The sequence below is a fragment of the Pteropus medius genome, unplaced genomic scaffold (genome assembly GCF_902729225.1).
Source record: "Pteropus medius unplaced genomic scaffold, Ma_sr-lr_union100, whole genome shotgun sequence".
Lineage (NCBI taxonomy): Eukaryota > Metazoa > Chordata > Mammalia > Chiroptera > Pteropodidae > Pteropus > Pteropus medius.
The window spans coordinates 27228722-27250591 of NW_024349801.1; the positions used below are offsets into that span (position 1 = coordinate 27228722).

The following is a 21870-nucleotide window of genomic DNA, read 5'->3' on the forward strand; positions in this document are numbered from 1 at the left end:
AGGGCCAACTCAGCCACTCTTCATTTCCTCAGTACAAAATTTTTTAGCTCAAACCCAGATCATTACCTTAAGATCAACCAAGCATCACTAAAAAAATCCTCAGGGTATCTTGCCTGGACCAGTTTCAGGCTGACACAGATCCTGAGTCTGGCAAGGCAAGTGAGATTGAGGTTTGTGGGGACAGTTTGGAAATGGGTCTTTAGGGTCATGTTTCAAGCCCCCTGGGGCTGATGACACTAACCCAGTTTGGTGCAACAAGAGTTTATTCTCCATTTTGAGCTCAGACCTTTTTCCTCCCAAATGTCTGCACAAGAGAGAGCACACATGCATTCACTTCCCAAGGGGCAGGGGGTATACACACATACCACACATACCCTCTCTTACACAAAGCACACACACATAGCACACACACATATACACACTCACATAACATACACACAAAACACACACATACACACAAAAACAAACTCATACACACAATGTGGGGGAGGAGGGTAAGAGGGGGTCTCCATACCTGGATCCTGCCAAGAAGAAGACATAAGCTCTGTTTATGTACACAGCCCATGCCCTCCTCATCAGATCTCCCATCCTCCTCGCCAAATATCAGCCTATTTTAGTCACTTTTAGCTCTTTTCTAACCATATCCTTAGCTGTTTCTCCTTTCTGGCATTAAGCACACTGCTTTTACAGTTTGGCATCTGTCATATCTTATACAGAAGGACCCTGAGAATTCCCCATTTATTTTCACTCTGAACTTATGCCTAAGCATGGCACAGCCTCTATGGGCAGCAGGGCAGGCCAAACCCCAGCAGGCAGCAACATGAAGGGACTCTGAGGCCACCTGGATCCATGGTCTCTCTGTGGCTGTGTCAGACTCACCTCACGTGTTGAAAGATGCAGATGTCAGGGCTCACTCATGGAATGCTCTACTGACCTAGCCCAACCTCTCATTTAGGGTCATGTTTCAAGCCCCCTGGGGCTGATGACCTCTCTGGGCCTCACTTTCCCCTTATAGAAGGGGAAAGTGAGGCCCAGAGAGGAAGAGCCATTTGTTTTATGTCACATGGCAGAGCTGGAACTGGAGCCCCCGGCTCCTGGCTTCCCGTCCAATGCTCTGCCCACCACACCACAGTGCCTTTCTGAATATGAATGGTTGTTGACTTTGAACCCAATAGGCCAGGGCATTCCTCAACTCTGCTGGTCCCTGTCAAACCCAGGACTTGGTATGAAGGCATCTCCTGTTCATGGACCATCCCAGGCCAACATTACCCTGTCCCCATCTCTCCTGCCCTACGAGATGGTGGGGAGGGGCTCTCAAAAGTGACTGCAGAAACTTAGCTCGGGATCTTGAACCAGATGAAACTAGTGGAGTAATATGTTCTTCTGTTAGAATTTGTCTGTTATAATCAAATTTAGTCAAAAGACAGAGCACCAGTGAGTGGAGTAACCTAGAACCATCGGATACAGTTCTTAGAACAATGACACCAGGACAAACCTAGCCCTGTCAAATTACTCCAGAGCTGATCTTGCTAGAACCTCCGCTGCCTTCTCCCTGTGGAGTCTGGGAGTCCCCCCAGGTACCCTGGCTGAGGAGCTGTCAGGAGACCTAGCAGAGTTTGGTGGGGGCGCTTCATCAGCCAGCCTTGGACCAAGAAAATTGATGGCCTCGTTACCTCTACCTCTCTGTGGGAAAAGCCAGGAACTCAGTCTCCCACCCCCATCTGCCATATGGTTTTCCTCAAGCTCAGCGGGAGAGGCCTGTGGGATGGGAAGGCAAAAGGGAAACCAATAGGAGAAAGTAGGATGAGGAAGAGAAGAAAATGAGAGAAAGGAAGAAGAGTAGAGAAGTGCCAAGGGTAGAAGGCTCTGTCCAGGGGGGCTGGGATTGTCATATGAGCCAGATATGACCTCATTCTCAGCTCTGAGTCTTGACTTTGTAAAAATCAATCTGAACTAGCCATTCTACTCGTAGGTATTTACCCCCCAAAAATGAAAACTTACATTTACATGATAACCTGTGTGTGAATGTTCATAGCAGCTTTATTCATAATTGCTAAAAATTGAAACAGCTTTATCCTTAAACCAAGGAATGGATAAACAAACTAATATTTTTACCATGGGATTAAAAAGAACAACCTTAATAAAACGTAGATAAATCTCAAAAACCTTATGTTAAACAAAAGATGTTAGGCACAAAAGACTGAACATGATGATTCTATTTACATGAAGCTCTAGAAGAGACACTTATATAGCAACAGAAAGCAGATCAGTGGTTCCCTGAGGCCCAGGAGAAAGGGGAAGGATTCATTACAAAGGGCTATGAGGCAACTTTGGGGGGTGATGGAAATAGCTATGCCTTAATTGTGGTGGTTACACAGTTGTATATATTTGTCAAAACTCATCAAATGGGTTTTGATGAGTTTTGACAAATATATACATCTCCCGCAGGGCCACTGTTCTCTTAACTTCTGAGACCCCTTGGGCAGCCTTGGGGAGTTTACATGACTCTGCCCAATCCTCTTCCCTCTACTCTCTGGTGGGCAAAGGGCACCACTGTGAGGCTGCATCTCCCAGAGGTCAGCAGGAAGCAGGACATGTGTGCTCTCTAATCTGGGATCCCAAGTCTCTGACTATTAACTTTTTACTGTTGGATGGTGGAGGGGGGCACAAAATAGGATAAATATTTTTCCATATCTATTATTTTTAGGAAAACTGAGACCTAGAGAAATTGCAAAGCCAAGCTTTAGCTTCTGTTTCTCTTTGTGTTTTGGAAATGGCCGCCTTCCTCAGGGCAATAGAGGCCAGGGGCCAATTGGAGGGAAGAAAGAACTATAAGGATTGCAAGGTCAAAAACATAAGTCAAAACTGTATAGGTTGAAATATTCACATTTTATCTTTTTCTTTTTTAACTCCTTAGTAAATCTTTGATCCTCAGGAAGGGATATTTTCTAACCAGAGTGTCCCTTACTTGCAAGATGTCTGTTCAAGATCAGTTTCTCCAGAATCAGAGTCCAGCGCTGAGCATCTCATGAGGGTTCAGTGAATATTCTCCACCGAGATAATGTCAGCTGTTGCCATTTAGCAATGTCATCTGTTGCTGGTACTTGGTGCCATGTGGAATCCATGGCCAGGTGACTCCTGCTTGACTTGGCCTCTGCCAAAATCCAGCCTCTCTTCCCACAAGAGGCTTTTCTGCCCCTGTAAAACAGCTGGAGAGAAAGTCAATGTCTGCCGGCATAGACTTAGCAGGACCCAAACACAGATGGACAGGACTCTGCTCTGGTCTGACCAAGCTGACCAGAGGCAAAATGAAGAAATGAATGGCACCTGCAATCCTACCTCCTACCATCTCCCTCTGACACAGGCCATACTCCAGATTCCTCCTTCTTCTCCTCCACAAACATGTTGATTTATCTTGCAGAGCTCCATCCCTAGGGCCCAGAATGACAGCTAAAGAATCTAAGGTAGAGTCTGCATGGCACTGGGAGCCCTGAGAGACTGCAGGATTTTGGATAAGATGAGGCCCCAGCAGCCATTCCTTACAGGTGAAGAGGGAGAGGCATTTGTCACGAACTTTTGCAGGCCAGTGCTTGCCCCAAGGAGCCACAGGGGGCTGATGAAGGAGGCACACCTCCCTTCCAGCTCACCCAAATCATGCAGTGCTGATTGTCACCTGTTCTACCTGTAGGAGTAGAATTTGCTCTCTTTCTCAAACACTCTTTGCTCAAAAACCTTCCAATGAGTCACCACTACTAACAAAAGAACGAAATTCTTCCGCCTGATATCTGAGAGCTTCTTTAATCTTTCTGAGTCTTTGTTTCTTTGTTAATGCTGTCTCATCTGACAAAAGTGCCCTTTCTTGCTTTTTCATTCATCAGATTTCTAGCCTTCCTTTAAGGTCAAGTTCAAATTCTTTCTACTTAAGGCAGCCTCTTCTGATCTTCCAAGCCCTGGGTGGCCATGCTCTCTGAGCAGCATATTTCCACACCTCTCCTCATATGTGACATGATCATTTTGAGACCATTTGCATGACCTTCCTGTCTCTCCCAATGTAGGCTGTGAGATGCTTAAGGGAGGATGATGTCTTTTTGTCTCTGATGTTACTGTACTGTGCATCACACACATCCCTTATAGTGAACCCATCACTGATTAAGTTTTAGCTATGTGCTAAGACCTTTTATTTCATTTAGTCTTCACAACCACTCTATGAGGTAGGAACAATTATGCTTCCCATTTTACAGATGGAGAAACTCAGGCTTAGAGGGATATATTTACCCAAATTTGTGCAGCTAATATGTAGCGGAATCAGGGTTCAAATCCAGGTTTATGAAACTTAAAAGTCTAGACCCTTAAGCAACTATGTGATGTTTAATGTCATCCTCACAGAGGTGACCAGAGACAGAACAAACTCAGTGTATGAAAGGCTCCAGGCAGTCTTTCTATGCAAGAGAGTCAGGAGCTAGAAAATAAAACCTATCGTCTAGTTGAAACCACAGTCAACATGTTTGAGCTGTGGACATAGGTACTTTGAAAATGCAAAGCACTGAGCTGACATTAACATCTTATTATGAAGATAAAGAAGGACAGAAAATATTTGTGAGCTAGATCCATCGATAACACTAAGAATATAAATATTACTTACATTGGGATGCAGGTCCTTTCTTGTCATCTTTGTATTTTTTTTTTCTATCTTGTCATCGTGAAGTAGAGTCATGTCTAGTTTGTTGGCCAGAGTTCTGAAACTTCTTAACACATTAACTTCAATGGTTGATTTGTATCTCCCATCACTTGAGAGCGATATTTTATGTTGTAAAACTATTTATGCATTGAATGTTAGTTTTAGGAAATTTAACTTTGTTTATCAAGAAACATAGGAGTATAAAGAAGCTTTTAAAAAACTAATCAGAAACAGATTCACAAATATAGTGGAGAATCTGGTGACAGACAGAGGGGAGGGAGGGTTGGAGGGCTGGAAGAATGGGGTGAAGGGTTAAAGAAGTACAAATTAGTAGTTGATAGATGGTCACAGGGATGGAGAGCATGGCACAGGGAATGCAGTTAGCATTAATATGATGACTAGGTGGAGGTCCAGGGGAGGGAGGGAACGAGTAGGGGATTGTTTTATGAACTATATAGCTGTCTAGCCAATATACTATATACTTGAAACTAATTAAAATAAATAAATTAATTTTTTTAAACTAATGGAGAATCCCAATTTTTCGGCACAGTTAGCAAATCCTGAGAGGCTGTGTATGGTGGTTAAAGCCAGAAATTCTGGGGTCAGACTGACTTTCATCCCAACCCTCTCACTTACCCTGGTGACTCTGAGCAAGTTACTTAACCTCTCCATGTCTCAATTCTTCTTTAAAATGAGAATAATAGTATCTACTTCACAGGTGATATAAATCATGTAGAATAGTCCCTATCACTTTGTAAGCTTTCAATAGATGCTAGCCATTTCATTCTTTTGACATCTGTGATATATTCCAGTGTGTGAATGTGCCATAACTAATCTAACCATTTCTTTACTGATGGGCATTAGGTATTTCCAGTTGTTGAACAAAACAAGCAATGTCCCTGCCTTGAAAAGTATTGTGGTCTGGTGGAAAGAGACAAAAGAATAAATGAGCAAGATAATTCAAGCTATTATACATTAAATTAAGTTAAATTAATAGCAGCAATACGGAAGCACGTAGGTGGGCAAAAGGCACACACAAAAGGTGGTCAGGTAAGGGCTGCTGGAGAAAATGACATTTGAGCAGAGCCATGTTGGATGACAAAGATCCAGCTATGCATAGTGGGAGGTCAAGGACTTTAGGCAAGGGAACAGCAAGTGCAAAATCCCTGAGGTGGGAAAGAATTTGGCACGTTCAAGGCAGAGAAGGCTACTGTAGCTGAATCTTGCGTGTGTGGGAAGGAGTATGATAGATGTGAGGAGCCAGACTACATAGGACCTTTCAGAGCCATGGCAAAAAAATAAAGGCAACCAGAAACTGTGGGAGATTTTTAATCGGGGCAGTCACATACCTAGTTTATGTTTCTAGGAGATCACTTATGTTCTCCTGTAGAGAATGGCTTACAAGAAGGCGAAAGTTGAAGCAGAGTTTCCATTAACCAGTTAGGCTAATACAGTAGTTGAGATGAGTGAAGATAATGGCCTGGACTACAGCAGTGGCAGTGAAGCTGGGGAAAAGCTGTATGGAAAAAAATTTCACCTGAATGCAAGGGCTGAGGACATGGCCCCTTATCTTCCTTGATCCCAGAGAGGATCTGTACCTGCCTTCTTGATTTAGTAATTTTCTATATCCACACATCTTTTCCCATTCTCTCCCTGAAGAAAGGCAACCATTATATAACTTTCTCCGTGTTTTCCAATTTAATAGCTGTAGTGAAATCTCATTGTCATTTTAATTTCCCTGATTATCAATGATTTGGAGCATTTCCTCAAAAACCTGTTAGCTTTTTGGGTTTCTCTTCCTATAAATTGCAGATTTAAATCTTTGTCTATTCGTATGTTGGCATGGCCATCTTTTCCTGTGGCGTATGTAAGAATTCTTTGTATATATCAGATATTACTCCTTTGGTGATCTGCAAATGCATTGTGAATATCTTCTGTCATTTTGTCAACTATCAAATTATTAACTTTATCTGTGTGTTCTTAGTTGACAAAAATCCTTAATTCTTATGTAATCAAATTTAGAATTTTTTTCCTTATGGTTCATGATTTCAAAATGTTGTCTAAGAAATCCTTCTTGCCCCCAGATGACAAATAGATTCTCCTACATTGTCTTCTACCAATTTATAGCTTTCCATTTCACATGTTGATCCATTTATAACCCATCTTTTTAAATGGGGTTAAGTGCGGATACCATTTTATTTTACTCTATATAGAGAATAACTCGTGCCCGTTATCTATTCAACAGTTTTTTCTTTTCCTATTGATCTGTGATACAATTTTATCATATATTAAATTCCTTTAAATATCAGGTTCTGTCTCGACTCTTCTATGTTGTTCCATTGGTCCTGTTCTTGCACCAACAACCTACTCTTGGTGTTATTGCAGCTTTGAAGTTGATCTTAGTATCTGGTAGGGCAAGACTCTCCTCTTTATTATTATTCTTTAAGGATGATTTTGTTAACCATGAATATTTATTAACAGGAGGAAATTTAGGATATATTTTGGAGGCGGAACTGTGCTTATGGTTTCTCTTACTTTATTGCAGTTTTACGCTATATGTTCAAACCTAGCAATATTTTTCCCTATGGGCTTCTAGGTTTTATACTTTGCTTAGGAAGATCCTCCTCATCCCAATGTGATCTAAATATTTGGTAATATCTTATTTTAAATCTTTTATACTGTTATTTTAATAGATATTTAATATGTGGAATTTATTTTTTATAGTTATGAAATTGGGATCTAACTTTATTTTATTCTAATGGTAAGCTAGTTTTTTCAGTAATAAATAGTCCATCCTTTCCCCCACTGATCTGAAATATTTTCTTTAACACAGACTAAAATTCTATATATACATAAAACGATAGCCTAGGCTCTCCTTGGATTATGGAAGGTTTTGAAATCTAAAATGTGTTGGCAAGAATGGAAAAGCATTAGATGCCTTTGAGCAGGAGAATGACAGGTTGAAGGGGATGGTTACAAAATTTACTGGTCAGCTAGATGTGTGTGGGATGAATCTGGGAGAGGCAGAGAAGGCTGAGGGAGAGATGCTGCTGACAGAGAGGGCGGGAAGGAAGGAACAGGAACCTGAGCCATGTTGAAAGAGGAAAGGTGAACAATTTGACTTTGCTGGATTGACAAGGGAGCGATGTCAGCTGAGAGGAATGTACTTTTCAATGCTGGGTTACCTGAGGCCAAGAGGCTGTGTGCAAGAGGCAGGTCCTGGTCACCTCATCTTTGGGAGCCAGTTAACAAGCCCCCAGGCACAGCTAGAAGTAGAAGCTTCAGACTCCTTGCTCCTCAGGGATGAGAGGGTAGTGAGTGAAAACTTTGTGCAGAGATAGCTTCAGAATTTCCACATGAAGGAACTCTGGGGGCAGGGAAAGAGGGCCCTTGACTTAGAGCATCAGGTGTGTACCAAGACCAGTGTTTTAGCTTAAATTGTATGTTTATTCAGAGACACCTTCACTCTGTTGTGTGGCTGCTGCCTCTCTGTCCGGCACTCCCTACCTTCTCAGTTCACTTCCCACCGTCCCCACACAGGAGTTCTCTGTCCCACCTAGAGTCCACACTGGACAATTTATCACTTAATTCAGCCCCTCTTCCTTCTCACTAGTTCATAAATTCTCCGTACTTCCTTCTAAAATCTGCTCTGAGCCTTTAGCACCCAGCTGGGCACACAGTAGGTACTCAGTAAGTGCTTGCTTAGGTAGATTGTTCATTCAATTTGCACCAGCTCCCACCTGGGTCAGAAGCTATGGTGAGGGTGTGGAGAAGAACCCATCTTCCTTTCACTCACCTCCCATTAGCCTCCTATTCAGCTTGATTTCATTCAACTACAGCAAGGCTCTGCTCTTGAGGAGTTTATGCACAATGAGCAAACACAAGGATCAGAGAGCTAGATTTTCTATGCACTGCCTAAGATGGATGGAATGGGGTGGGGTAGGGGTATTTTGTGGCTGGGCTCCTTCAGGGAAAAGAGGATCAAGTCCTAGGGTTGAATAATGCCCTAGAGTTTGGGGCTTGCCCTAGGCCTATTTCATGGGGAAGGGTAGAGGAGTGGAGGGAATGAAGAGACAGGTAGGGTCCTCAGGGAGGTCTCCTGGACCTCACCATACCCCCACCCTGTCACTTTCAGGCTACTGAAGTGCCGTGGGTTAGGTTGACCACAACATCTCAATTGGCATTGCCTTTTTAAATTTCAACTCTGATCATGTTACTCTCCTGCTCAAAAACCATCGATGGTTCCCCATTGCCTAGAGAATAAGTCTGAATTTAGAGCATGGCCTTTGAGGGTCACAACTATTGGGCCTTAATGTATCTTTCCATATTTGTTCCTTGACAAAGCCCCCTTCTCTCTGCTTAGCTTCCACCACCCACTGTGTCCTACTCTCCACCCCCACCACATTCTCTTCCATACAACTCACTACGCTGACATCAGATTCCTTGCATACATGCGTATATCCTGCTTTCTGAACCCCCTAGTCTTGCTCATGCTGTTCCTTCCTCCTATCCTGCCTTTTTCATTTCTCATTAGCTACTGAAATCTTATCCATCTTCCAAGTCCCAATGCAGATGCCATCTCCTCCATGAAGTCTTTTCAGCCACTCTTTCCCTTCCTAGCTAACATCCATTTTTCATCTTCTGTGCTCTCTAGTCAGTTATTAGCTCTGTAAACCATAGACGTTTACAAATGTGAGAGATTTATATTGACCCTAGGATACCCGGTTACCACAGGAGACTCACACCTCAGCCTCTGAGGAATTGGAAGCATTTGGCTCCCACATGGACTGCCAGCAACTTCAAGCATGGGATTTTCCCTTGTAGCATGTATACTGTACGTATTCACTAGATGCATAAGCTAAATTGAAGAGTGTGGGTGCCGAATTTGTGTTCTTGGCAGTGAGGTAAATGGCAGGGGCAGGGAAATACGTGAGCTGGTGGGATCCAAGCTAAGGCTCCATCCCCCCAACTGGAGGGCCTGGCAAGCAGAGGAGAACAGAATGGAGGACATCCTCTACCTAGCACAGGAAGAGGTCCCACAGATACCAAGGGCCAGGTTTCATCCCTGTGCTTGGGCTCAGTCGGCTCTGTGTTCAGATCTCACCCTAAGTTTCATAAAAGCACTTTAATCTGTGGGCCAGAAAAGCCGGTTATAAGGCCCCAGGCAATAGCTCAGGCAGGAAACTCCTACTATACCCAGCTGGGCAGCCGAGCAGGAGCAAGCAAAGCCACTCGCCTGGCCCCCTAGTGAGCGAGCTACCAAGTCGGAGATAGGCATCAGCTAGCTGGGTGGGACGAGAGCATCTTCTAAGCTATCCTGAGACCAGGCATTGGCTGGCCACACCCTCCCTCCACCTGGCCTCCCAGGAGGGAGGGCTAGGGGCACTTGCCCTTGACCAACCCTCCTTACCAAAGATTTGGGCATTATTTTCTTTCTTCACCTTCTAATCTTGGGAGTTCTGGCCATGGTCTCTGCCTCCCATGAGATTCCTGCCCGCATCTCCTAGGGCTCTGAGCCATGGGACCATGTGGATTTAGAAGGGTGGGCACCACCCCACAGAGGGACATCTCTGAGCCAGGACCTTGATAAAATGAAGGGTGTGGGCTTATTCTAAAGTTGTGAGGGTCCAGCACTCTTTTCTTGCCACCCCCTGTTCCCATAGATAGCTTAGACATTCTGAGCTTCTAGGGGCAACAGATCATTGACCCAAGGGCCAAAGCCCCTGCTGGTCCCTGCATTTCCAAGATCTGAAGACCCGAGGGTTCCTCGATATTAAGAAGCCTAGGCCTGGGTTTCCTATCTGCTTACCCACCTTTACCCCTCCCTGGGCAATCCCAGCCAGTGACAAGAGGCATCCAGAGGGTGGAGCTCTGAGTCACAGTATAAATTTCCAGTCTCACCACCCAGCTGGAGAACTGCCGTGATGTTTCAGAAGCAGATACCCACCTGGATCCCTCACTACCTGCCAGACCCATGCCAAGCGGAAGATGACAGACCCTCAGCTACCTGTGCCTTGGAGGTGAGGGAGCAGTACTGGATGAATGGGGCCAGGAGCTGAGGGCAGGAGACAGGTTCAGGGAGGCTAGGGGCATTGTGGACTCCAAAACATGGAGCACCTCCACTGGGGCAGCCCCAACTTAGCATGTGGGGATGTGTTCTGGCCCAGTTGGGGATGGGGCTCCAGGGTGGATGGCTCAGTTGTGGTTCCCCATGGGCTTGACAAGATGCCATGGAGTGGCTCAGGGCCATCGTGGGGCCAGGCCAGCAACAAGGTAGACATCGCTCAGCTCTGCTAGGGGTGGGTCCACATTTGGCTTGTCCTAACAGCGAGCAGCCTTTTACCCTATGGACATCCTAAACTGCTATACTGTGTGAGTGTGTGGTGGGGTGTCTGGTGAGGATCAGTGACATTGCCAGCCTGTCACCATCAGCCAAGAAGTCTTCCACCTGGGTCTGTGGTCAGGACTTCTGGGTTTTCCAACTCCTCTCAGCCTGGCAGGAAGACCCCAGGTTCGTGGTCAGGTTGCCAGGGCTCTGGACCTGCTCTGCTTCAGCTTTTCTACCTGATCTCAGCCTTCTAACTTGCTGTAGGCATGCTGTGGCAAGGACTGCCAGCAGCAACTTATTCCTCATTCCCTCCCCCCACCTCAGCCCACGCTAAATCACCGAATGAGATGAGTGTTGCCCTGAAAGTGTCTTGTCCCTTGGGAGACGGAGATGCTGCTCAGTCTCTGAGGAGCCCAGGAGGAGAGCTCCGTGCTGCATGGTGTTGGTGCCCTGGCCAGGATAGACATGGCCTTCAGAGGTGTGCCCACATTTCCCCCACACCCTTCAGGGACACTTTATTTAACAGCTAAATACCCCTCAGAAGCCCAGAGGTGTGAGTCTCCTGTGGTAACAGGGGTATCCTAGGATCATTGTAAATCCTTCACACTGTAAACATCTGTGGTTTACAGAGCTAATAACTGACTAAAAAGCACAGAAGATGAAAAATCGACGTTAGTTGGGAAGGGAAAGAGTGGATCTGAGAAGTCTTCATGGAGGAGGTGGTCAACACTTGCTCCTCCTCCCTCTTCAGTCTTACTGAGCCTCCAGGAGCCTGGGCTGGAGAGACCTCCACAGAAGGGACAGAACCTACCTCGAAGTGGGGAGTGAAGCAACTGAGAACTGTGCCTGTACCTCTCAGGTCCTGGAGGGTCCATGACTCTGAGCTGGGACTTTTTGCCCTGACCCCTCACCTAGACTGGGTGATGAAAAGGAAAACAGCCATAGTGGCTCCTCACAGGTGACCCCTGTTCTGAGATGTTGTTCACAGTAGCTGGGAAATGTTCTGGGGTCCCATAAAGTCCCCACCCCAAAGGTTTCCTTTTAGGAAGGGCCCGTACATCTTGGAAGCTATCACCAGGCTGGTGCGATCTCTGACGCAGGTGTTGCAAGGAACTGTTGGATCCACCCAGCTCTCTGGGAAGGAGGAGGTAGCATCACCAGCCTGTCCTGCCCTGAGAAGCCCTGGGGAGGGGAGTTCCCACAGGCTCCCTGGGAACTGTTTTCCCTGCTCCAGCACCCCAGACCTTGTGGGCTGGTTTGGTTAGGGTATGTTTGACCCAGAGATGAGCCTCAGACTCACCACTTCTAAAACATCGTTGTCAGATCCTCCTCCCTACCCCCACCCTCACCTGGGAGCCTGATCCTGAGTGACTATCTGTAACTAAATATTCTTCTAACTAATTTATAGAGATAGCTAAATTCTTGGAATTTAGGGAGAGTCATGAATTGAGAGCTGAAGGTTTTACTCCTGCCTCTGCTATGAACTAGTCTATGCGTGACCTGGAGCAAGCTTTTAGCTGATTTGGTTAATTCAGAGTGAAGGCCAGCCTCTAAGTAGTTGAAATGTGTCCCAGAAAACTGCTTTCCAGTTGTCTTCCTTACACAGCTGCACCTGTCGTTAAACTGTTTAAATGCACCCCTGTACTGTTTGCCAAAGAGTCCCTGCCTGGAGTTCCAGCACTCTGAGTGCTTGCTGGTCCTCACCCCAGGACCCTTTAATGACCCCACAAACTGCAGGGTTGATGCCTGTTCCTGCCCCAGGGCTGCGGCCCAGCTGGCATGGTGTCTGATCATGTCTGTTTTTAGATATTTCAACTTTCACCTTAATACCCAACCAGGGCATCTTGCGCTAAGGTTGGGTTTGTCCAAGTTTAGCATACCATAAGCTACCCCGTAAACTTGGGTTCCCTAATTTTACTGGTTTCTGGTTCCCAGTTCTCATCTGCAGGGTCACAGACATTGTACTTTATTCTTTTGCATCTTTCTGTGTACCAATTACCTCTGGGGCCATGAATGTTTGCTTATCTCTAGCACCACTTCAATTGAGCATATTATATGAGGAGCAAAATACATACATTCATTTTAAGCCAAAAAGGTTATATTTTACAGATCTGGTTCCTGGAACCATCTGGGCCCAAGACCTGAGTCACATGTTCTCGCTGCCTTTCTCTCAGCTTGGCCCTCTGGGCTCTCTCTCAAACCCACTAGTCTCTTCTTCCCTGCTGGGAGGTGTAACTGGACTTTGTAGAGGGATTTGAAATTGGGTCTCTCCTGCAAATGCCCAGGCTAGAAGACGTGATCTGAGGCTCAAGGTAGACCACAAGGATCCCTCTGATGTGCCTTGGCTGTTTAAAAAAGGGAGAGATCATGGAAAGTGTCCGTAAAATACTGTAACTGGAAAGATGACCAGAGTTTGGGGGTTATTTGGGGACTTTGGGGAAATTCAGGGTAAAAAGAAGAATCTGTTGGGAAAATAGATTCTAAGAGGCAAAAGACCAATGAAGAAGAGATGGGGAAAAGTAGCACCCATCTTCATGTTTGTCGAGGGCCACTTTCGAGTGAGGTGACAGTGTTGGTGTGGTTATGAACACGTGCTTAAGAATTAGAATTAGATTCAAATTTGAGTTCCTCTGATTCTAGTGGAGTGCCTGAAGTCAAAGGACTTAGGCTCAGATTCTCTATCTGTAAAGTGAGGCTAATAATAACTGCTTTGTGGGGTGTTGTAAGGTTTGAGCAAGATATAATGTGGAGGTTATATACAACACTTAGCATATGGCAAACACTCAGCACACAGTAGCTGGTGTGGTTATTGTTACTGAGTTAGAGTAGAAAGAAATGGTCCACCTTATTGGAAGATATTAGGGTTAGATGACAGCAGAGAGCATTTTCTAGAAGGCAGGGAGACCTCAAGTGAGGTCCTATGGGAAGCTGTGAAGGCTCATTCCCTTCCAGTAAAGACACAAGAGAGCTGGCAGGGTCAAGGGCAACCCCTCCTGGAGGCAGGAGGAGGGCCATGATGGCCAAGAGGAATGTGGCCCTGGGTTCGGAACACTTTAACACTACAAAATGTCCCTGAGGGCTGGCCCCTGCCTAGCTGAGGCCTTGGGCGGCTCCCAACTTGGAGCCCTCTAGTTGGCCTCTGAGAAAGTGGGCCAGTGGGAACAGGCTTCACCAGAACTGCTCTCCTGGGTGAAAGCCGACTCCTCCTTCCTCACAAGATCAGCCCAGGACACCACTCTGCTTAGGTAGGGGCTGAGAAGTGAGGAGCCTACTGGGCCCAGAGGGAGTCTGGCCAAAGATCACAGCCATATTTCCAGAACCAGAAGAGGAATATGTGGCCTTTGGTCCAAGTTACAAAGCTCGAAAAAGAATCTTGTTAGAGTAAGTTATCGGCCATGAAGATATTCAATATTTCAAAGTTAATTTCATAAAAGGAATCCTTAGACTACATATGACTGTCAGTTTGGCTTTTGAGGCAGTTATTGGGGAGAGAGGAAGAAGAAAAATTGACTTAACAGATCTATCTCAGGGACTAAGTAACAGCCTTTTCAGTCATTATTCTATTGTTGCTGGTTAGAATTAAGCCCCAGAAGAGACTGGAAGGACAGACATCAAAATGATAACAGTTCTCATAACAAGTAAAAAAATCATAACTGTGTGTGGTGATGGATGTTAACTAAAGATATTGTAGTGATCATATCATAATATATAGATAAAAATATATATGTCAAATCATGTTAGACACCTAGAACTAGTATAATGTTATATGTCACTTATATCTCAATTTAAAAAAAAAGATAGCATCACCTCTATTATAAAGGTCTTATAAGATTAGAAACCAAGAAAAGAAGATTAGAAACCAAGAAAAATATCTGATAAACAGTAAGTGTTCAATAGATGCTAGCTATTACAAATATTATCTTTGATAATAGCCGAGGCAGATGAACTATCTGTGGACGGTCTAAATTGAAAATAAAAATAATTATAATATTGAAAAAAATAATAGTGACCATCTGAGTGATAGGATTATGGGAACTCTTTTTTCTTCATACCTTTATGGTTTTCCCCAAGCCCCAAGATTATTTTAAATAGAGAAAAACTGCATCCTCTTAAAAAGATATAAAGTGATTTTAGTAACACGGAGTAGACAGTATGGAGTGTAAAGGTTCTAGTTTGGAGGCCTCTATAAATATAGTCACAACTTGATGGGTTAGAGGAGCCCTACCGTGGGCCTGAGCCGGAGTGGACTGGAAAAAGACAGTCATCTAAGCCTGGGTAAAACTCTCAGAGAAAGGGCTTCAAATCCTGAGATTCAAACAGGAAAATACAAACAGAACAGGCCTGAAGCTGTTCCTCTTTCAGGGTATGCTGCCTAGGAGTAAGATGAGGACAAAGCCCCTCACTTCAGTGCCTGAGGTCCCCTGGGAACCAGAGAGTCCTCCAGGGCCCAGATAAGTTAATTGACTTTAGAGAAGCCTTCTTGAATCCAGACAATGGAAGCCTGTGGCCAGCTTAAGCTGCTCTCTCCCTCATGGCCACCTGCCACCATTGCCTGAATAGTGAGTCCACTGCCTCTCCATCCACAGGAGGGGCTATCTCCATGCCACCTGCTAACAGTGAGGATCATCAGGATGAAAAACGTCCGACAGGCTGATAGGGGTGAGTATCTTCCTCTCGCTTCCCTCCTTCTCCTTTGCCTGTAGGGCCTTATAGTAGAAATGGTCAGGGTGTGTGTGAATGTGTGTGAGTGTGTTCTATACTCAGGTTGTAATTTTGACTTTGGGTTTTATATCAATTTTCCAGGCCCCTCCCACTAGCTGAACCTTGGCACTACTAGCCCTGTGTTCTGCCTGCATCCAAGAGCACTGTTCACTACACTCCTCCTCCCACAGCCCCCTCCCTAGTGTCCATTTCCAGGAGTGCCAGCCTCTCCCACACTGGGTGCTCCTTGCTTCTGCATGAGTTTATAGGGACTGTTCAGGGTAAAGGAGAAGGAGAGGCCTTTAGGCATCATGGAGCTACCTGCCAGCCTACTGTCAGTACTCCTTCTTAGAATATAGATCCCATATTCAGTTCTAGGGTCCAGGTCAGAAACCCCATAGCACCCAGTTCTTCAGTTCAGCCCCATGATGTGGTTTGACTCACTGAGACTGTTTGTGCAGCCTCAGCTTTACCTTCATCCCAGCCCCTGCGGCATTCCTAGGCCATGGGAGCTCAGGGAAGTCTCTGGCTTCAGGAAGAAATGATGGCATCTGGGTGGGCAGGATGCTCTCCCCAAACTTGTCTTTGTAATGGCATTTCGAGAGATCAAGAGAACCAAAAGCCCCTCTCTATGCTGCCCTCATCTTCCCCCCGGCCAGAGAAGAAGCTTGGACCTCAAGGAGGAGAAAGCTTAGTGTCAAGTTCCCACTCAGGAATGGTCCAAGGGCCACCAGGGTTCTCCAAAGCTCCGTTATAGTCTCCCTGCCCTGGGATTCAACTCAGAGGGGTAGAGTATGCACAGAGCCATGACTATTCCATAACTATTTGGGGCATAGAAGATGGCATTCTAATCTTGTGACTACAGCATTTAGATCCAGAGGAGGATACTGAAAACTGGGAGTAGCTAAGGAAGGCTGTGCTGGGGCCCGAGGTCTGAGAGAGCTAGAATGTGAGTATCCAGAGGCCCGGGAGCCCAATCTGGGAGGGAGTGTCCTGAAGGAGGGAGAGGAACACATTCCCAGACCACCTGCTGAGGCCAGGGTAGGGCCAGATGGCCAAATACCATTTGATCCTCCTGACAAGTTGAGGGTAGTGCTGTGAGGCCCATTTTTCACTTGAGAGTTAATGAAAGAGTGTTTGATCCTAGATCTGGAGAGCTGAGGAGTAGGGGGACAAGCCAGGAGAGGAGGCTGGGGCCAATGGTGGAAAGCAGGGAAACCAGGCAGAGCAGAGATCAGAATCTAAGTGATTAGGCACCTGAGTTCTTCAGGAAGGGATTGCATGACTTCCGCAAGGCTCCTATGCAGACTGTGCTGAAGCATAGGTGGGGAGAGGCTGAGAAATTCTCTGGGAAGCTGTCCCTAGAATGAGTGAGACAGGAATGAGTATGACAGGGATGAGTGTAGAAGGTGGAGGAGGGAGGGCCTGGGAGCCCCAGAGAAAGCAAAGGGAGTAGGCAGGATTCAGACCAAGTCCCCTGGAGGGTGAGTATCCAGAACCTGTGTCAGCAAAAGCTGTTTCAGCCAGCATCCACCTTGGGCCTGGCTCTGCCAAGAGGCCTGCAGAGGGCCAGAGATTTCTCCTTGGGCTTCTCAGGGCCTTCCAGCCCACCAATGAGTGATCTGAGGAGTCCGGAAGTGTCACATGGGCCCGGCTGCCTCTTTCACTCTTCTTCCCCATGGCACGGTGAGTCACTCAGACATGTCACCCAACTCCCCTGAGGGATAGCCACAGCTTTCACATGCCCACTGCTACACCCACCTGCCTCAACTCCTCTCGAGGTGTGTCTGTCCCAGCCCTGCAGGTCGTCCTGGCTGCATATCTCACGGCATGCCTATATCGGTGCTCAGACATTCCCTTGTCGTCCCCCTGCCACACTCATCACTAAAGGTAGGGGGTTGGGGAGCAGACAGCCAGAGAAATGGACTGCGGTCAGGTCTACCACCTCCTCTTCCCCTTTCCCACATGCCCCTCTGCACAGAGGCTGCCTTTTGGGTGTACTTGATCCCCTTTGAGTACCCCTTGTTGTTTATGGTTTTTCATTTCCCCTGAGGAATAGAGTTGGGGAGCATGCATGGTGTCCGGGGTGCCAGACCCATCATATTGTGTCTAGACTCCACAGTTGTCACAGGCTAGGCTCTGTTGCAGCCTTGCCTGGTGAAGTTTGAGACTATCCTGATGCCTTCCAGGTCCTGGGTTACCCTCGCCACCCCAGAGTGTTCTCTCCTAGTTTGGATCATAAACACACTGCTCTCTGATTCAGCTTCTAATATGTGTCTGAGTTTCCAAGAGTTCAAGGAACCTGAAAGGGATGAGAGTCAGGGATGACCCCCCTCAGGGAACGTGCCCTTCAGTCCTGGGTCAGGACTGGGAGGGAGTCCTCCAGAAACCTCCCAGCTGTCAACCATTTTCATTCCTCTTAGGAAAATAAATGCAAACCAGCACCCCAAGGGGTATGAGACAGGTATCTCCAGCGGTATTAGAGAGACCATGTTCTCAACATCTGTAGAGATTAATGAGTCATCTTCGCTACCTACATTCTAGGAAAGGAGATATGTCATTCAGATGACCAAGCCCTCTGTCACTCCACGAAGAATAAGGATTAGAACGTATCTATGCCTAGGAAATCCCCTATGGTCCCTGAAATTCTCAGGATTGTGTCACAGTTGCTTAACCTTCTAGCACTACCCTTACAGTCAGCTGAGGACGCCATCTGGGCTCAGCCAGATTTCCTCCTTTGTTCCTCCCTCCCAGGATTACCTCTTCTTTGGGCTGCACTCTCTTTCTTTCCAACTTATTGGGGAGGAGGAGGAAATAGCTCTCTGCAAAATGACTCAAAAACATATCAACACTTTAAGTGTGGTTGTCTGATTAACCCTGTCCTTTCCGGGAGTATTTTTATCTTAACCAGAGGTTTAAGCTTTAGGCTAAAAATACTGAGATTTTATTTAACGGGTTTAATGAGAGAATTCTAGGAATGGACTGATGATAGGAAAAGGATTTTAGAGGGAAAGGGTACTTTACAGGGCTTCTTATACCGTGTTAAACAGTTGAGTGTGGAGTTGGTGGAGGTTCCTAGTGTGCAGGAGGTGGACACAGGGACAATGTTACAGGCCCAAGAAGAGGGGCTGGTGGCCAGGAAAAGCCATGGGAAGCATCCAGAAGGAATGAACTGGTCCCCAGGGAGTCTCGCTGTGGGCACCACAATTGGACATGCCAACTTACTTATCTGTAGCTGCAAGGACTCAGCCCAGAATTTCTGGAGGTACTGATGTAGCCCAGTAGGAGGAAGTTGAACTTTTCCATTCATTCATTTGTACAACAAATATCTAGTGAGTGCCGACACACGGTCTCCCAGGCCTGCCAGTGCTCAGGGTGCAAAGAAGACAGATGCACCGACATGTCGTTGCAGTACAGTGTAGCCAGTGCTCTAACCAGGGGAAGGGCAGAGGGTTGTGGGGAAAAAGGGGCACCTGGTCCAGACTTGGGGGCTCGAAGAAGGCTTGCAGAGGAGGTTGCTTCTGAAATCTGAAGGGGCAAGCCAAGGGAAGGGCGGGGTGAAAGTGGAAGAGAAGGGTGTTCTAGGTAGGAGTGGCAAGACAGCATGGCACCTTCAGAGACCTACAAGTATTAGCTTGGCCAGAGTCTTGAATGCGAGTGTGAGCACATGTTTGCATGTGTGTGTATGCATACACATGTGTGCGTATGCAAGTACGTGTGCGTGTTTGGGGGCTGGGGTATAGGGAGGGTGGAAAGATAAGGGCGAGACTGGGGAAGCTGGCAAAGCAGCCATGTTGAGTGGTTGGGACTTCTTCCTGCAGGTAAACGAGAGCCATTAGAGGATCTTAAACTGGGGAGTGACATGGTTACAACTATAAAGATCCCTCTGGTTCATCTTGAGAGAAAAGATTAGAGCAGGGCAAAACAGAGGACAGGATGCCCAGTGGGGAAGGGGCAGCAGATATGAAGGTAACCTGCACCAAGGTAGTGGCAGTGCAAATAAGGAGACATGGATGGGCTAGAGGGGTCAAAGAAGTTAAATCCACTCAATGTGAGTGAGGGTCAAGGATGATATTTGATATCTGGCCTGGACACTTGAGTTGATGAGGAGGAGCTGGTTGGGCATGGAAGGGATGGTGGGGATGATGAGGTCATTATTTTCTTTTGATTCTTTTGGGTTTTGGTCATTCTTTGTGTCTGGATCAAATGACGATTATGATATTTAAAGAACAGTTTATTCAATGGGAGGAGGCCTGTGAATTCCAATTCACTGAATGGTGAGCCCTCAAAAGTTAACCAGATGTTGGGGATAAAATCAGAAGCTAAGAATTCTTGTGATGCAATCAATGCTTATCAACTCTGATCAAGTCCTCAGCGTAGTGACAATGTAGGAATAAGTCAGTTCAGGGGTACACCTCTCATTATTAATAGCAGTTGTGAACTAGTTTGGATCAGTCTTACCAGTATAGAACTCCAATCTGCACACCAGCTTTACTGCCTAGAGGACTCTCTGATGCTGGAAACTATTGACTTTTCTCATTTTCTATGTATCTGGTGTGTACCCTGGGAATTAACTCAGCAGATTGCTAGGAGGGTGACAAGGGCAGTCATGACACCTTTTCCTTCCACCTCCCTGGTAGAATGGAGGGAGGGAGCCAGGCTGGGGTGCTATTTTTCACCCTATGCATTCTGGTGCTCCAACCAGAGACCTAGGATGCCTTCTTCCATTTGGGAAGACTTGTTGGGATCACAGCCTTTGTCCCTTCTCCAGAGCACATCCAACATCAGCACACTTGGGTTGTTCATTTCAAATAAAAAATAAATAAATAAGTATGTGGTTTCAGATGTGTGAGATGGGTCACCCACCCCATGCTGGGAGACCAGTGTAGGTATGAAAGCCCAGCAAGTGCAGTTGAAACATTTAGTCATATGTAGATGGTAGTCCTGATGCCTATATCCTGCTGCATAACTTGTTCCTCCAAAGCCCTTTCCCTCTGCAGTCCTCTGGGATGACTCACAACAGACTGTGTCCCTTCTAATCCTTCTCATTCAAGGAAAGAACTGGGCCCTACTTTGGTTTTCTTGATGCCTTGGGCTAATGCAAGTAGTAAACTGGACCCTTTGGGGCTGGTCCGCCAGATCTTTCCCTGGCAAAGGGAAAACTGTGCAGCCATACCTTGTTGCAAATCAGTAGGCATTTTCTTGGAGAACCAGGGTGCTTATGATAAGAGCAAGAGGCCATCTGTGTCATGAGAACAGTCAGTAAGACCTACGTCCCCCTCTGTGAAACCCCTAGCCTGCAGTCTATGACCTTCTCAAGGTTTGGGACAAAAGTCTCTGGAGAGTCAGACCCATGAGTCAAGAGGGGACCTGAAGCTGAGACAATGCCTTGCTCTGGAGATGACTTGCCTGGAGTTACCTTCTGACTCCACACTCTCTCCTCTCTGGACCTGGGTTGGCACCTCACTCTTCCCTTGTCTTCATTGGACAGTGAGCCAGACAGACTGCTATGTGAGCCTCTGGCTGCCTACCGCCTCTCATGAGAAGCTGAGGACTAGGACCATCTCCAACTGCCCAAACCCAGAATGGAATGAAAGCTTCAACTTCCAGATCCAGAGGCAAGTGAAGGTGAGATGTGGAAGATTGTACCTATCTGCTCTGCCTGCATTTCTAGGTCCCTCCTTGCCTGCTTGTCCTTCTCTTTGCTTATGTGTCCTTCTTATGCCCATTTGTCTTTCTTTTTACCTACTTCTTGTGATCCTATCCACCCATCTTCCCACTCATCCACTCCTTCCTTCAGTCTGTCTCATCTTTGTCCCTCTCCAAGTCCACTAATCCCTCTACCTTCTTTCCCGTCTCTCTTGTCCCTCTACCTAATTGTTTCTAGAACAGGGTGCCTCTTCTCCCCAAATAGAGTGTGTTTCCAGTACCTTCCAGTACATACTCCAAGCCTGAGAATACACAGAAGAGTCATTCTATTCACGAGGTTCAAGGCCAGTCTAATTCCATTTAGAGGGCTTTCTCTATCTTAAATTCTTTTTAGATTGCTTTATTTCTTATTCTTTGGGTGTGTGTTCTTTTGTTTGTTAATTTGTTATTTTGTGGTGTTGGTCTTATTAAGATATATGGAGACTCCAAGTTGAGTTCACATCTCCTGTGGGAG

At 46.2% G+C, this 21870-nt stretch overlaps 1 protein-coding gene across 1 annotated transcript in view; it reads left to right on the forward strand.

Moving 5' to 3' along the window:
• Positions 1-9234: 9234 nt before the first annotated feature.
• Positions 9235-21870, forward strand: part of PLA2G4E (phospholipase A2 group IVE) — a 35117-nt gene continuing 22481 nt past the window's right edge. The window contains exons 1-4 of the mRNA XM_039888422.1: positions 9235-9512; positions 10587-10698; positions 15593-15665; positions 21199-21335. Coding sequence (XP_039744356.1) covers positions 9484-9512; positions 10587-10698; positions 15593-15665; positions 21199-21335 — 351 coding nt within the window. The 5' untranslated portion in view covers positions 9235-9483. The remainder of the gene's footprint in view (positions 9513-10586; positions 10699-15592; positions 15666-21198; positions 21336-21870) is intronic.